The sequence below is a fragment of the Pseudogymnoascus destructans genome (assembly GCF_001641265.1).
Source record: "Pseudogymnoascus destructans isolate 20631-21 unplaced genomic scaffold scaffold_12, whole genome shotgun sequence".
Lineage (NCBI taxonomy): Eukaryota > Fungi > Ascomycota > Leotiomycetes > Thelebolales > Thelebolaceae > Pseudogymnoascus > Pseudogymnoascus destructans.
This window is the reverse complement of record NW_020167531.1, coordinates 684,615-698,167: the sequence shown is the minus strand read 5'-3', so window position 1 is coordinate 698,167 and position 13,553 is coordinate 684,615. Positions and strand designations below refer to the sequence as shown.

Here is a 13,553-nt window from a genome sequence, read left to right as displayed (position 1 = left end):
GACAGACATCCTTACAAGCGGGCGGCGTCAGGTATATCCACGTGTTCGTTGGTAGTTCGTTATGACGAGCTATTTGCGGATTGAGGGGGGGATAGGGGGGTGTACAAATGGTCTCGGATCCCCACATGGAAGTCCAGTACCCGGATGGCGGCATGTTCCTAGCATGGGTCGGTAAAGGGGGGCTGTTGGAAGCTGGGCCGTCGGGTGCCCTGAAACCAAAAGAAGCCGGAAGGCGCATTCTTATCTTGCATGCGCGGATCATAGCTGCTCTAAACGATGATGCCACCGCATAAGGTTAAGCTCCAAACGGTGGTGACGATGGTGCCTGCTGAACGGGCTTTGTTGCTCGGTTGGCGTTGGGGAGTGGGGGTTATTTGTGGAGAATGCGGGGGAGGAGTGTGGGGAAGTGGGGTTGGAGGCGAAGGCCGGCGGGGTGGCGGTAGTTCGGGAGTTGTCTCAGATGAGGATGTAGATTAAGTCGGGTAGACGATGGCGCAGCAGGTGAACGAATGATAATTCAACTATCCATAAAACCAAATGTATCGCTCAGTCCGTCGCGTGGTCCCGATCCGCCCCCCTCCCGTTCAGCGGCCTGGAGCAGAACAGCTTCGTTGAGCTCCGCAGTGGACCGGACCTCTAAAGGTTATTTCGAAGCTCCCCGCAGGGTTTTCCATTATTTTCTTCCGAAATGGGGCTATCAGTCAATTAAAACCTGGGGAATCTTCAATTTACAGACAGGGAAGGTATGAGTATTAAGCAGGTCTCAGTCGCAGCTTCCTCAAAATATTCATTATAGATACGGAAGGTATGATTACCAAGCAACCAAGCAAAATCTCAATCGCAGCTTCCTCGGAAACTACAGTGGAGCCAAGGCGAGTCAAATCAGGTCAAGTCAAGTCAAACCAGGCCGATTCAAACGGATAATAGTCAAATCAAGTCAAGTCAAACAGGTCAAATCAAACCGAAAATCCACACTTCAAAATCTCAATCAATTCAAGTTTCTCAACTCCCCCATCCATCCGTATACCCATCCATGAGCCCATCCATATCTATGCACCACCCCCCCCCCCCCCACCAGACGCCCTTAAAAAAAGATCAAACCACCTCCCAACCATCCCACCACTCGTCTCACAAATTTCCTCATCCATCCTGGATCCAACTCAAAAACCCCTCGGCGCCCTACCCCTAATCCTCGGCACCGCAGACGCAGTCTCCGACTCAGGGCGGGCTGTATAAACACCACCCATCTGCATAACCATCGTCTGCGTCTCCGTAACCGTCTCCTCCACCACCTCTGTCACTGTGCCCATCCTGGCCCCCGACGCCGAAGTGGGTGTCGGTGTGGTAGTAAGGAACGGCGTGACGATGGGTCGGGTTGGGGAGACGCTGGATTGTTGTTGCTGTACTGATGACGGTCGAGTTTGCGTGTTTGCTGGGGCGTTGGCGGTGACGGTGACGGTTATCATGGTTCCTGGGGCTGTGACTGTAACTGTCGCGCCTCCCACGGGTGGGGTGGCACTCGACTTGATTGGGGTAGCAGCCGCTGATTTGGCATTCGACTCTCCACTGCTCGACCCTCCCGTGCTGCCATCAACAGGAACAATAAACTGCTCCTCCATCTCCCCCTTAATCCCCGCATTATTTATATCCTGGCCCTCAACAAACTGCACACTCCCCTTCTCCGAGGTAAGTTTCGCCGATGCCCCCGTGGAAGACGAGATGTCAACATCCATACAAGTCGTATAAACCTCCGGCATCGCCTCAGCCCCATTGATCGCCGCCGTCGGCCAGTCCCAAACCCAGTACAGCGTGTACTGCTTACTCCCAATCTCAGCCGGCAGCTTGACATCGCTCTGACACCACAGATTCACGCCCATCTCCGCATTCGCCTCCTTAGGGAACTGCTTCTGTCGCTGCAACGAGATCGGGTGGCTGTTAGCCTGGTAACACTGCCCATCATCATAATTCCTCGTCGCCAACAGCACACCGCGGCCATCACCCCCTTTCCCATCCGCGGTCCACACCTTGTGGATATCCATGAATTTGTCAGTCACCAGCGGCTTCTCAGTGCCGTAGATATACACCGTCCCGCGATTCTTCGGCTTCCCCGGATTCGTCTCCGGGATCGTCACATGCCCATTCTCCTGATACCTCAGCGCGACATGATCCCCCTTCCCAGCCGGCAGACGCGGTAAGCCAGGTGTGTTGAGGCCCGGAACAGATTGCGAGAGCATGCACATAGGGTCGGTAGAGAGAATTTTATGAGGGGACCGGCCGTTGGGGGGGAGCAGGTGCGTCAGTACTGCGTCGGAGAATAAGGGGGAGGAGCGGGGTACCATGCCGCGCGGGTAGCCGAGGGAGGGGGTGAATGTGCCGTTGGGGTTGATGAGGCGGAGTTGCTCGATCCAGGTGTGTGCTGATGTGCCCGGGAGGAGGAGGGAGAGGAGGGTGAGGAGGGCGGTGGGATGCATGGCTAGGTAGTAAGATTGTCGTCCTGCGACTATGTGGTGTGTGTTTGCGGGAGAGATTGCTCTCTATTTTTGGTGTAGTATTTCTGATTTCTGGGTAACTAGAATGTGCTTTGAGAACTGCGATTATATAAGAGGTTTTCGAGCAAGTTGCCGAAGATTGAAAGGGCGAGGGATATATAGCGAAGAAATGAATAGCGTTTTTCGATGTGTGAATGAACAGCGCGGCAGTCCAGCTGCTACTGTGTGGCAGGTGATAAAGAAGAGGAGTCAGAGAATGAGAGGTCTGAATGGGAGCTGTTCGGGACTAAAGCTTTCATCTTGGCATTGTCGCGGGCAGCGCGAATAGGGTGGTTGGTTGGCGTGCCGAATGATCAATATGAATATTGCTTCTATGAGGGCGGTTGATGGTTTTTTTTTTCTTTCTGATTGTGAACAGTATTGTCTTTGATGGTACAGATGGGCATTGGTGTTCCAGACAAAAAGGGAACAACAGAAAGCACAATGGGAGGACAATGATAGACAATAAGAATGAAGAGGCGGGTGTGCCTGGGGCAGGGCGTCTTTATGAGTAGCGACGCGACGACAAATGCCGACGACGGGGTGGGTGTGGCAATGTACTCGGAGAAAGCGAAACACGCAATTATGGAGATTTGTCTCCATAACAGGGAGAATAAAAGATCTAGAAGTGGGAATATGTATGACAGCCGCCATGATGGGGACGGCGGCGGGCGGTCGCAACAGCCCCGGCGCCAAGGGGATGGTCGTCAATCAAGCCCAGACCAAGGCCTGTCACCCAATCAGTTCAGCGTCTCACAATCGCCCCCTCAGCACTCGGCAGGGATTCCCCTAACAAAAAAGCTAACAAACCCTGCCAGCCAGCCATTGTCCCTGTCACTCCCGCGTCTGAGGCGTTGGAGCCACAACTACCAGCCACTAATAGCCACTAACAGCCACTAACAGCCACTGCCAGCCACTAACAGCACTAACAGCATTAACGGCCACTAACAGCCACTAACAGCCACTGATTGTCCACTGACAACCACCACCAGCCATCACTAAATCAATCATCACTAAACCACACTAAATCATCACTAAGTCACACTAAATCACACTAAACCATCACTAAATCATCACTAAATCATCACTAAATCATCACTAAATCATCACTAAATCATCACTAAATCATCACTAAATCGTCCCCAGCCATCCCCAGCCAGTCGCTCCCCCGGCACTCGTGTGGTACCTGACTTACTTGCACCCCTTGCACCTACCACCTACCACCACAACCCCGTCTCGACGTCGCATCCACCCCACATCCATCCACACACGCCAGCGTCTGCCGGCCTGCGAACGCATTTACCAGCGATCGCATTTCCCAGCCACAGGTCTAGGACAGCCTAGTGCTTCATGATGGGAGGCGTCGGAGGGGTGAGAGGGTATTGTGGGAAGGGGGGGGGGTTCATCGCATTCTGGGCGAGGAACTGCCATCGAGGGACGGGAACGAACGGGAGATGGGCGGCGCACGACACGGGGTTGGGTCCAATCAAAGTCGCCGGAGTGGTGACGAGGAGGTTGATGGCGAAACGCCGGGACTCGTACACAGGAAAGAGGAGAGCGGGATGGGATTTGATGGTTGGTGGGAACTGATCGTGGATAGCCGTCGGTTTATTTGGGGGGCGCGGGTTTGGCGTGTTCGTGCCAGAGTAGGCGCGAACATGGGAAATGAAGGGATGGGAAGGGTTGAGGAGGGAGAGTTGGATGGTTGGTGAAAGGAGGAGAGGTAATGGGCGCCGATCACGTGGTTGGTGGTGGGGTGGTTGGTTGGCAGTGTTGGCAGTGTTGGCAGTGTTACAGATACCTTAACGCTATATATTCAGCCGCTCAATATAATAAAGAATTTCCACGTCCACCCGGGCCTGTGCAGCAAGGCTGAGAGATCCCGATCCTGTCTACACTGGGAGATTCCCGATGGGTAGATGTTGAGATGATGGAAGGGGGGGGTCTTGAATGATGCGAAGGATGCGAAGGATGAGGGGTGCGTGAGATGACAAGTAGTCCATGGAGCTGGAAAGTTCAGACGAGTTGCCCGGCGGGGATGGGCTGCTTTCGAATGCTGAGAAGAACTGGGCTTGGTGTGCTTAGGTGGGGTGGTGGAGGGTTGGGTCTTGGAGGCGGGGGGGTATGTGAAATGGGAGGCTTGAGAGATATGTTATGGAAGGGAAATACTGTGCTCGCGTTGTGATCTCGCATCCTTCTGTGAATCCTTCTGTGAATCCTTCTGTAAATCCTTCTGTGATACGTCTTGCATCCTTCTGTGATACTGCTCGTGCCTCTCGTCCTGCTGTAAATACCTGCCTCGCATCCTTCTCTATCGTATTCTACTGTAATACACGTCTTACCAATATTCCTTCATTACATCCCGTATTACTATTTGTCAAACCTCTGTCCCAAGAATAAAGAGTCCATTACCCCCTCTTCGATTCTACCTTGATTATCATTGCCATAAAGCCTAATATAATCCCCAAGCATCCCATACACCAACTACCACCAACAACTCAACCTCTCACCAGCACCATGAAGCTCACCACCAACACCATCCTCTTAACCATCTCCACTCTAGCAGCCAGCCAATGGATAGTCCCGAGCAAGTACTGCCCCCACGCTGGCGAGGTTACATGCGGCTTCTTCAATACGTCCGTAATCCACCCTACCATGTTGTTTCTACCTACAGCAGATGACTTATTCTTAGGTGGATAGACCATCGCAAATATTCGTTTGCGCTGGAAGTCCCGCGGTGTGGGAACTTCAGGCTAATTGCCCGGCGGGCACGGAGTGTCATGTGGATGTGAGGAATAACTGGGCTTGGTGTGGTTAGTGTTGACGTATAGAGGGTTGATCTTGTGAGATGCAGCGTATGTGTGATACTAAGTTGGCAGAGGTATCATAGTAGACCAATGCTTCTCGCATCCTACCTAGGATGCGAGAAGCATTACATGTCTCACTTTCTACTGTATTGTAATCTACGTTTCTTCATTCTACTCTAATGTCTTGCATCCTATTATAATACACGTCTCCTATTCCTGCTACATTACATTCCACGGTAAGACATGTCTCGCATCCCCCTATATTACTGTACCTTGGAACTTTGCTTAGAGTATAGAGTACAAAGTATAAAGAATGGACCATTCCCTCTTCAATTTAGCTTTAAGATCATCATCATTGTCATCATTAGTATCTTTGATCCCAAACTAAATACAACTGCCAATCGTTACATATTACCCATTACTCAACCCCCATTCCACCAACACAATGAAACTCACCATCGCCCTCCTACTCGTCACCCTCTCCAGCATAGCTCTCAGCGCGCCACCACAGCCTCGGAGTCACAAAGGTGACTCGTTTAGCGTCGGAGACTGGTGCCCTGCAGATCACAGAATAACCTGTGGCCTTGACGCGATGTCCGTAATTCCGCACCCTCTTCAGTGATGCAAACAGATGGCTGACTATCAGGTGGATAGAACCGAGAACGAAGTGTGGGTCTGTGCTGGAAACCCCCGAAAATGGACATATCAGACTACTTGTCCCAAGGGCACAACGTGCCAGTGGGACTTTTACAAAAATTGGGCTTGGTGTGGTTAGGTTTAGGAGATGTGCTGGGGGGTGGCTGGGATGGTTTTGGGGGGGGGGTTCTATTCTGGGTAGGCTGTGACCAGGACTTACGGGGGCAAACTACGAGGGAATGAGTTGCAGGCGGGGAATGGTATAGTGTAGATGTTAGATCTATTATCTATTATGCACGGCATGTAGACGCATGGCAAACACATGGCAAACACATGGCAAACACATGGCAAACACATTCGTTTACAAAAATCCAAAGATCTAAGATCCAAAACAAAATGCATGCCTTCTATTAAACCCCTAATCCGTCTATATATTTATACTTCATTCCCAAAAGATCCCCCATGATAAAAGCAAAACAAAAGAAACACACAACTTACCCCAAGGCTCCTCGACAACAAAAGAAAAACACACTCACTTACCACCGCCCTTGCTATCCACACTCAGGACGGATAGCGGGCTAACTTTTTGGCCACCTCACGCCGGGCTGCCACCTCCCTTGATACCACCTCCTTGGCCAGTGTTCCGCAAATCATACGAATAAGTCGACTTCGGCCTGTTCCTCGTTGTTCTAATCGGTGGCCCACCCTCTTGCTGTTCGCCTCCTTGCTGTTGACCTCCTTGCTGTTGACCTCCTTGCTGTTGACCTCCTTGCTGTTGACCTCCTTGCTGTTGACCTCCTTGCTGTTGACCTCCTTGCTGTTGACCTCCTTGCCGTGGACATCCTTGCTGTGGACCTCCTTGCTGTGGACATCCTTGTCGTGGACCTCCTTGCTGTTGACCTCTTAGCACACCTCCTGGTATAAGCGGTATCCCGCCTATATGCGGCACGCCAGGCAATGGCGGCGGCACAGGCGTAAAATGAGGCGGAGACGGCGTCTCACCCAGGGCACTTAGACTGCTCCAACTATTCTGTCCTTCCTCATTCACAAACCGCGGAATGCCCCTCAACACATACCTATGCCTGCAAACCGGGCAATTGCCATTATACAACCACCTCAAAATACACTCATAATGGAACAGATGACCGCATGGTAGGCGACGGACATCCTCGCCGTCGCTGCCTTCCGCGCCCAAGTCCATCATACAGACGGCACACGTGTCTCCCACCGGTACCGGATCTGGGCGCTCCAGCAGACCCGTCTCGTCACTCGCATTATCGGGGACGTAGTACAACGCCTGGATTCTTCCCCGCGCGCGTGCCGTAGCGTGGCGCCAGGCGAGCCGAGCGAACCACTGTGCGCGCGCTACTGTTGCGTCTTCCCGCCGGAGGCGCGCGACCCAGCCTTTGGACTCGTCAGGCCCTCCTTCATAGGGCTCGAACTCCATAGCATCGTCGGGATCAGAGAGAGGGGGGAGGACCGGGGGTCTAGAGGAGCCGCCTCCGGAATTGTCGTCATCTTCGGCGTCGCTATCCTCCTCCACGGGATCATCGCGTATATCGTCCATGTCGGCGGCAGCCAGCTCCGCAAGGATCTCCTGGCCTACTCGGTGTTCCACCCACTCGCTTCGCTCGTAGGTGGCGACAGCAAGTTGTGCGTGCGACAGCAAGATGTGCGACACATAAAACGAAGAAAAAGACGCCTTATATATCAACTATATAACTATATAATTAAAACATAAAATCAATAGAACTATTATCACTATCGCTACTGCCACTATTGCTACTATCACTTTGATCCTTACTATACCGTAAAATGATCACTTTTGATTTCAACCCTTCCTTCTTCCGCTCTGCTACCCGCTTCCTCTCAACCTTACGCTCTTCAATTTCGATTTTACGTGCTTGCGCTTGTAGCTGCTTTACTACTTGGTCCGATTCCCTTGCTGCTCTTGCGTCTGCTTTTGCTTGCAACTTTGCTTTCTTCTCTTCCCGCATTTTCCGTGCATCTGATGCATATAACTGCCCTCCTTTCTGTAGTGATTTCCGTGCCCTTGCCTTTGCTGCCTTCTGCTCTACTGCACGTAGAGTCATAATATCTAGCTCGGTCTTATAGAGCTCTGCCCGGTGTAGAACAACTGTAGTTCCACGTGCAAATGATTGAAACCCTTCTCTTGAAGGCGATGAGAAAGCTTCCTCTGCTCTCTTCTGCCAATGTTCAACCGCTTGCACACTTTGCATAGTTGTTTTCGGTGTTGAGATAATATTATATGAAGCAAATGGCTCATAATCAGGTGTTTGATTCCGAGTCTCTTGTATCTTGTCAATTACAAGTGGAGGATTATATGGATATAGTCCTGTATTTCTCCAACCAGATTGAATTGTACGGACAGTTAGAGATTGCCGTCGGATTTGCGGGAGGTCTGAAAGGAACGTACGTAGCTTATACTCATAGTCGTAGCTACGTACTGCTTGATCAAGTGCCTTTTGATGAAAGTGTTTGCACTGCTTAAAAACCGCTACATCAAGAGGTTGTAATAGATGTGTTGTATGAGCAGGAAGGCAGCAAATAACAATGTTATGCTCTTCTGCTAATGTAAGAAAGCGCTCTGTTTTATGAGAGTCATGGCCGTCAAGTAATAAGAGGCGAGTATCATCTGGTGCCATATGCTCTGCAGATAGTTGGATAAAATGCATAAGGTATTGGATTGCAATGTCGTCGTTTGAATACCCGCTCTCATTTACAATAATGAGAGCATTTGGCTCAAGGTCATCATTGTACCATGAATCCATATGAAGTTTGCCAGGGATAATGATAGCTTCTGCAAGTGCAGCACCACTTGCATTTACTGCCTCAATTACAGTAACAGAGAGCCGATTCTCAGGATTATCAACAGTCCACTGCTTTACACCGATTGGTACAATAACAGCCGTAGACTTATAACACCCAATCATATAGCCTGTCTCATCAACATTCCATAAATTATATGGCTTAATGTTATGTTTTGTAATAAGGGCGTTATATGTGAGAAAGAATTCCTCAAACACCTCTTTCTTTTGTGCTTGCTTCCGATGTGTATTTAACGTCTTCGTGTGAATTGTATGAAATTCGGGGTGTGCTTTTAGAAAGCGTTGTAGCCACCGTTGTGATGGTATCGTACGATTAGGTCGTAAGTCTGCAACTGCCCGTAGTATCATAGATCGGTTGGCAGGGACCCCGCGCTCAAGTTGGTCGTATATGAATTGACAGACCGCGGTCTCTTGCGATTGAGATAAGACTCGATTGCTACCTCCGTGGGGTAATTGAGGAGACGTAGTACTCGTAATACGACATCGGAGTGTCTCACGGTTGACATTGAATTTATTTGCAACCCAAGCAATTGTATATGTACTTGGTTGTTTTAAGAAGAACTGTTGGGCCTCATTAAGGCGAGCAATCATAGTAGGATCGTTATTTTGAGGCATTGTAGATACTACGTTATGAAGAATACTATTATTTTTTCTATATATCAAAATAGCGGTGTACGCACATCTTGCTGTCGCACGCACAACTTGCTGTCGCCACCTACGAGCGAAGCGAGTGGGTGGAACACCGAGTAGTATGTCGGGGTCTTCAAATAGCTCCTCCGGGTCCGCGAGATCGCGCAAAGCCAAGTTGCCATCCTGCTGCGCTTCGCTGACGAGCTGGAAGAATCTGTCACGACTCGAGTTCGAGCGGGTACGCCATTCGTTATTGGAGCGAATGAGGTCATCCTCGGTGGGGGGCGGTTCAGGGCGGCCGCAGCGCTGACAGTTCGGACATAGATATTCGGCATAGGTGGCATAGTCAGGTGGGTAGCGGCAGACTGCCGGGTTGCAGACGCCTGTTGGATTCATTGGATGGTTGCACCGATTAAAATTGATGACGTGCGTGCAGTGGGCGTAGTATATTCGGCGCTGCTCACACCAGCGTTCGATGGGAGGGCCGTCTTCGACGAATGCTATGTGATTGAGGAAGGGGGTTAAGGGGGAAATGAACCTGTTCTCCATGGAGGTCTGGTAGGGGCCAGCTGGATCAGAGCCATAAGCGGGATCGGAGCCAGAGGCGGGGTCAGAGCCAGAGGCGAGATAACCAGAAGAGGGATCAGACATTTTGGATGGGGATGTAGTTTTTCTTACCTATATTATTTGCTTCGCTGTTGTTGTTGATGCTGATATGTGGACTGCTCTTGTGCCCACGAAGGGACAGTCGCGAAGATGCTTGTGGATCTGAAGAGCAATTATCCAGGTCATGCGTGTGCATTATATATCCATAAAGTAGACAATAGTCAAAAGATCTATTCATCCCTCGGGAGCTGAATCGGATATTAGTCTCTATTGTCCTTCCATTGTTATTCATTGCTCCTCAAATAATTCGAGTCACTGAACTAAGGCTCGATTGTTTCCAGAGTAAGAGTACTCCGGGCTGGACGGACAATGGAGGGGATCGTGAAGGGGCTCCGTATTTGTTTGTGATGCGGACAATTAATGCAAGACTCCGTGGTTTGGTATTAAAGCACTGACAATGAGTTTGGGACGGGGGAAATGAATAAGTGTTCTTGAAGGTGGTCTGCCTTTGTTGGGATTTCTTGATGAGAGTTTCGGGGAGAAGGAAGGAAGGATGTATTGATGCTTTGTTCGTTTCCTTCCTGTGATATTTCAGATCCCAGTGATACCACACAAAGAGTCACATGAAACCGGCACATTTTGTCCATGGTGCCCCCGGATGGGATATAGCACACACCAAGAATTAATTTCAACAAAACAAGCATCTATTCCACACACTAGAAGACCATATATCGCTATGGCTTGTCGTTCCATACCTTGTCCAGGAAGTCCTCCGTCTGAGTGAACTTATATTCCGGCAGGATTCGATTAAACTCGTCCGACACATCCCACGCTCCCTTTGCACCGTTCTGGAGCGTACTGATGAGCACAGATTTCAAAGCCTCCGAAGCCTGTTCTTCAGAGACACTTGGGTGCCTCGTTTCAAATTTCTATGAGGTTTTGAGCTTCCCAGCTTCGAGGTCTTCGAGTTTCACGGTGTCGATGGCAAATGGATGATCTGTTATCTCTAGTCAGCGTACAATTTATCTTTTCCGATGTAAGAAAATTAAAGCATACCTCGAACTCTTTCGTCCTATCTTGAGGAGCTGTGAGACAGTAACTCCATTGCCACTGATGCCACCAATAACGGGCCACTAGCCACGTTCGATTGCCTCAACAACAACTCCAGTAAGATCTTGGACGGGGGTGAAAGTCGTGACGAAATCATGGCCTTCGACGACAATTGCACGCCGTTTCTCGAAGTCGAACATCGTATTTAGCGGAACCACTTTAGAGGTCCTGTGTGGAGATGCCAAATAGTTCAGGAAAAGACCTGGTTGAAATAGGCAATACTCGAGAATCTACAGGGGCAGCATTAGAAAAAAACTATAGCGAGGGGCGGGTATACTTACTTTTCCATTATCGTTCATTTTTTGTTAGCAGGATTTCCAAATATGATATAGATATTTGGAGAGATGCACGTCCTGTGCCACCCAGTGTGCGGCGAATCACCTCCCGAATACGATTCGGCGATTTGGTGATTCATTCATATTTTTGAGGTATTCGCCGAATCATGACTCGAATCTAATTCGAGTCATGATTCGAATCTTTGATAGAGTGTAACGTACATGTATAGCGAAAGCGCCAAACAAGCGAAAGCGCCAAAATGATGCGGTGACCAAACCCCCCAACTAAATGTTAAATTCCTCAACAACAAAACATGCCCCATAAAAACGATGAAAGCCAATTAGTGCTAGCTATCCAGGCTATGCAAAGCGACCCAAAGTTACGCCTTCGAGTTGCTGCTAGGATCTATTCTGTGGACCACCGCAAGCTAGGTCGTCGTCTAGATGGTGTACCTTCACGACGCGATATCCAAGCCAACTCACGGAAATTAACTAACCTAGAGGAGTCCGTCCTTGTTCAGTATATACTCGACCTAGCTGCCAAAGGGTTTCCTCCTCGGCTGTCTGTTGTTGAAGATATGGCAAGTCGACTACTTGCAACACGCGACGCGTCACGCGTTGGGTCGCGTTGGGCTTCAAACTTTGTTAAGCGGCGTGTAGAGCTCCAGACACGCTTTCAGCGCAAATACGACTACCAGAGGGCTAAGTGCGAAGATCCAGAAGTTATTAATGGCTGGTTTGAGCTTGTGCGTAACACAATTGCGAAATATGGTATCGATGAAGCAGATATCTACAACTTTGATGAGACTGGGTTTATGATGGGCGTTATCTCAACTGCTATGGTTGTAACAAGCTCAGACGGGCGGGCAAAAGCAAAGAAGGTACAGCCTGGTAATCGGGAATGGGTTACAGTAATCCAAGGCGTTAGTTCTCAAGGTTGGGCAGTACCACCATTTATCATTGTTGCAGGCAAAAACCACCTTACATCTTGGTATGAGAATAGTGGATTTTCAAGCGATTGGGTGATTTCTGTTACTGAAAATGGCTGGACTACAAACGAGAGAGGCATGGATTGGATTCAGCACTTTGAGAAGCATACAAAGGCCCAGAGTGTTGGTGGTTATCGCTTGTTAGTCCTTGATGGTCATGAGAGCCACCACTCAGATGAGTTTGAGGAGTACTGCAAGGAACACAACATTATTACGCTTTGTATGCCTGCTCACTCTTCTCATCTACTCCAGCCACTTGATGTTGGCTGTTTCGGCCCGTTAAAGCAGGCCTATGGTCGGCAAATTGAACATATGATGCAGGCTCATATTTCTCATATTACAAAGGATGACTTCTTTCCTGCCTTCCACGCTGCATTTAACACTACAATGACGGAAAGTAACATTCGAGGCGGGTTCCGAGGGGCAGGGCTTCTTCCATTTGACCCTGAGAGAGTGATATCTACACTTGATCTTAAGTTAAGGACACCAACGCCTCCAAGCTCCCGCCCAGGTACTGCTCAACCTTGGGTTTCTCAGACACCAAACAACCCAATTGAAGCTATGTCACAGTCTACATTTATTAAAACTCGGATTTCACGCCATCAAAATAGCTCTCCAACCTCAATCTATGCAGCTGTTGACCAGTTTACAAAGGGTGCATCGCAAATAATGCATCAATTAGCACTGCTAAAGGGAGAGAACCAAAACCTACGACAGGCAAATGAAGTACTAAGCAAGCGCCGGAGAGCTAGGAAAACACGACTACAGCAAGGAGGATCACTTAGTCAACAAGGGGCGCAAGAGCTACAGGATGAGAGGGATGTTGTGCAGCAGGTAGAGCAGGAAATAAGGGCAAGCCGTGGTCGGAAGCCAAGGGAAGAAACCCGTGCCCGTCGCTGTGGCAAGTGTGGTGAGACTGGGCACAATGCGCGCACGTGTCAGATTGTAATAGACACCTCTGAGGAAGAGGACTCCGAGTAGTTTCAATTGATTTCTAATGTTGTGGTAGATTTATCGCAATGTTTGTCGTGAGGGTAGATAATTTTGGTGCTTTCGCTTGTTTGGCGCTTTCGCTATACATGTACGTTATAGAATATTGAAAACTATGGAAAATATTTAACTA

At 49.6% G+C, this 13,553-nt stretch overlaps 3 protein-coding genes across 3 annotated transcripts; all 3 read right to left on the bottom strand.

Moving 5' to 3' along the window:
* Positions 1-1,079: 1,079 nt before the first annotated feature.
* VC83_06529 (uncharacterized protein) lies at positions 1,080-3,126 on the bottom strand. Its single transcript, XM_024470126.1, has one exon. It carries the CDS (start codon positions 2,469-2,471, stop codon positions 1,161-1,163), a length of 1,311 nt encoding a protein of 436 aa, XP_024323486.1. The 5' UTR covers positions 2,472-3,126; the 3' UTR covers positions 1,080-1,160.
* A 3,406-nt stretch (positions 3,127-6,532) lies between these two features.
* VC83_06528 (uncharacterized protein) lies at positions 6,533-7,674 on the bottom strand (the record flags this gene model as incomplete). The annotated part of the gene is made up of 2 exons (XM_024470125.1): positions 7,048-7,674; positions 6,533-6,863 (listed from the first exon to the last, which is right to left on the bottom strand). Exons 1-2 carry the CDS (start codon positions 7,536-7,538, stop codon positions 6,533-6,535), a joined length of 822 nt encoding a protein of 273 aa, XP_024323631.1. The 5' UTR covers positions 7,539-7,674.
* A 3,116-nt stretch (positions 7,675-10,790) lies between these two features.
* On the bottom strand, positions 10,791-11,306 carry VC83_06527 (uncharacterized protein; the record flags this gene model as incomplete). The annotated part of the gene is made up of 3 exons (XM_024470124.1): positions 10,791-10,985; positions 11,031-11,053; positions 11,198-11,306. The coding sequence occupies 3 exons, from the start codon at positions 11,304-11,306 to the stop codon at positions 10,791-10,793; spliced, it is 327 nt and encodes a 108-aa protein (XP_024323634.1).
* Between the last annotated feature and the right edge of the window lie 2,247 nt (positions 11,307-13,553).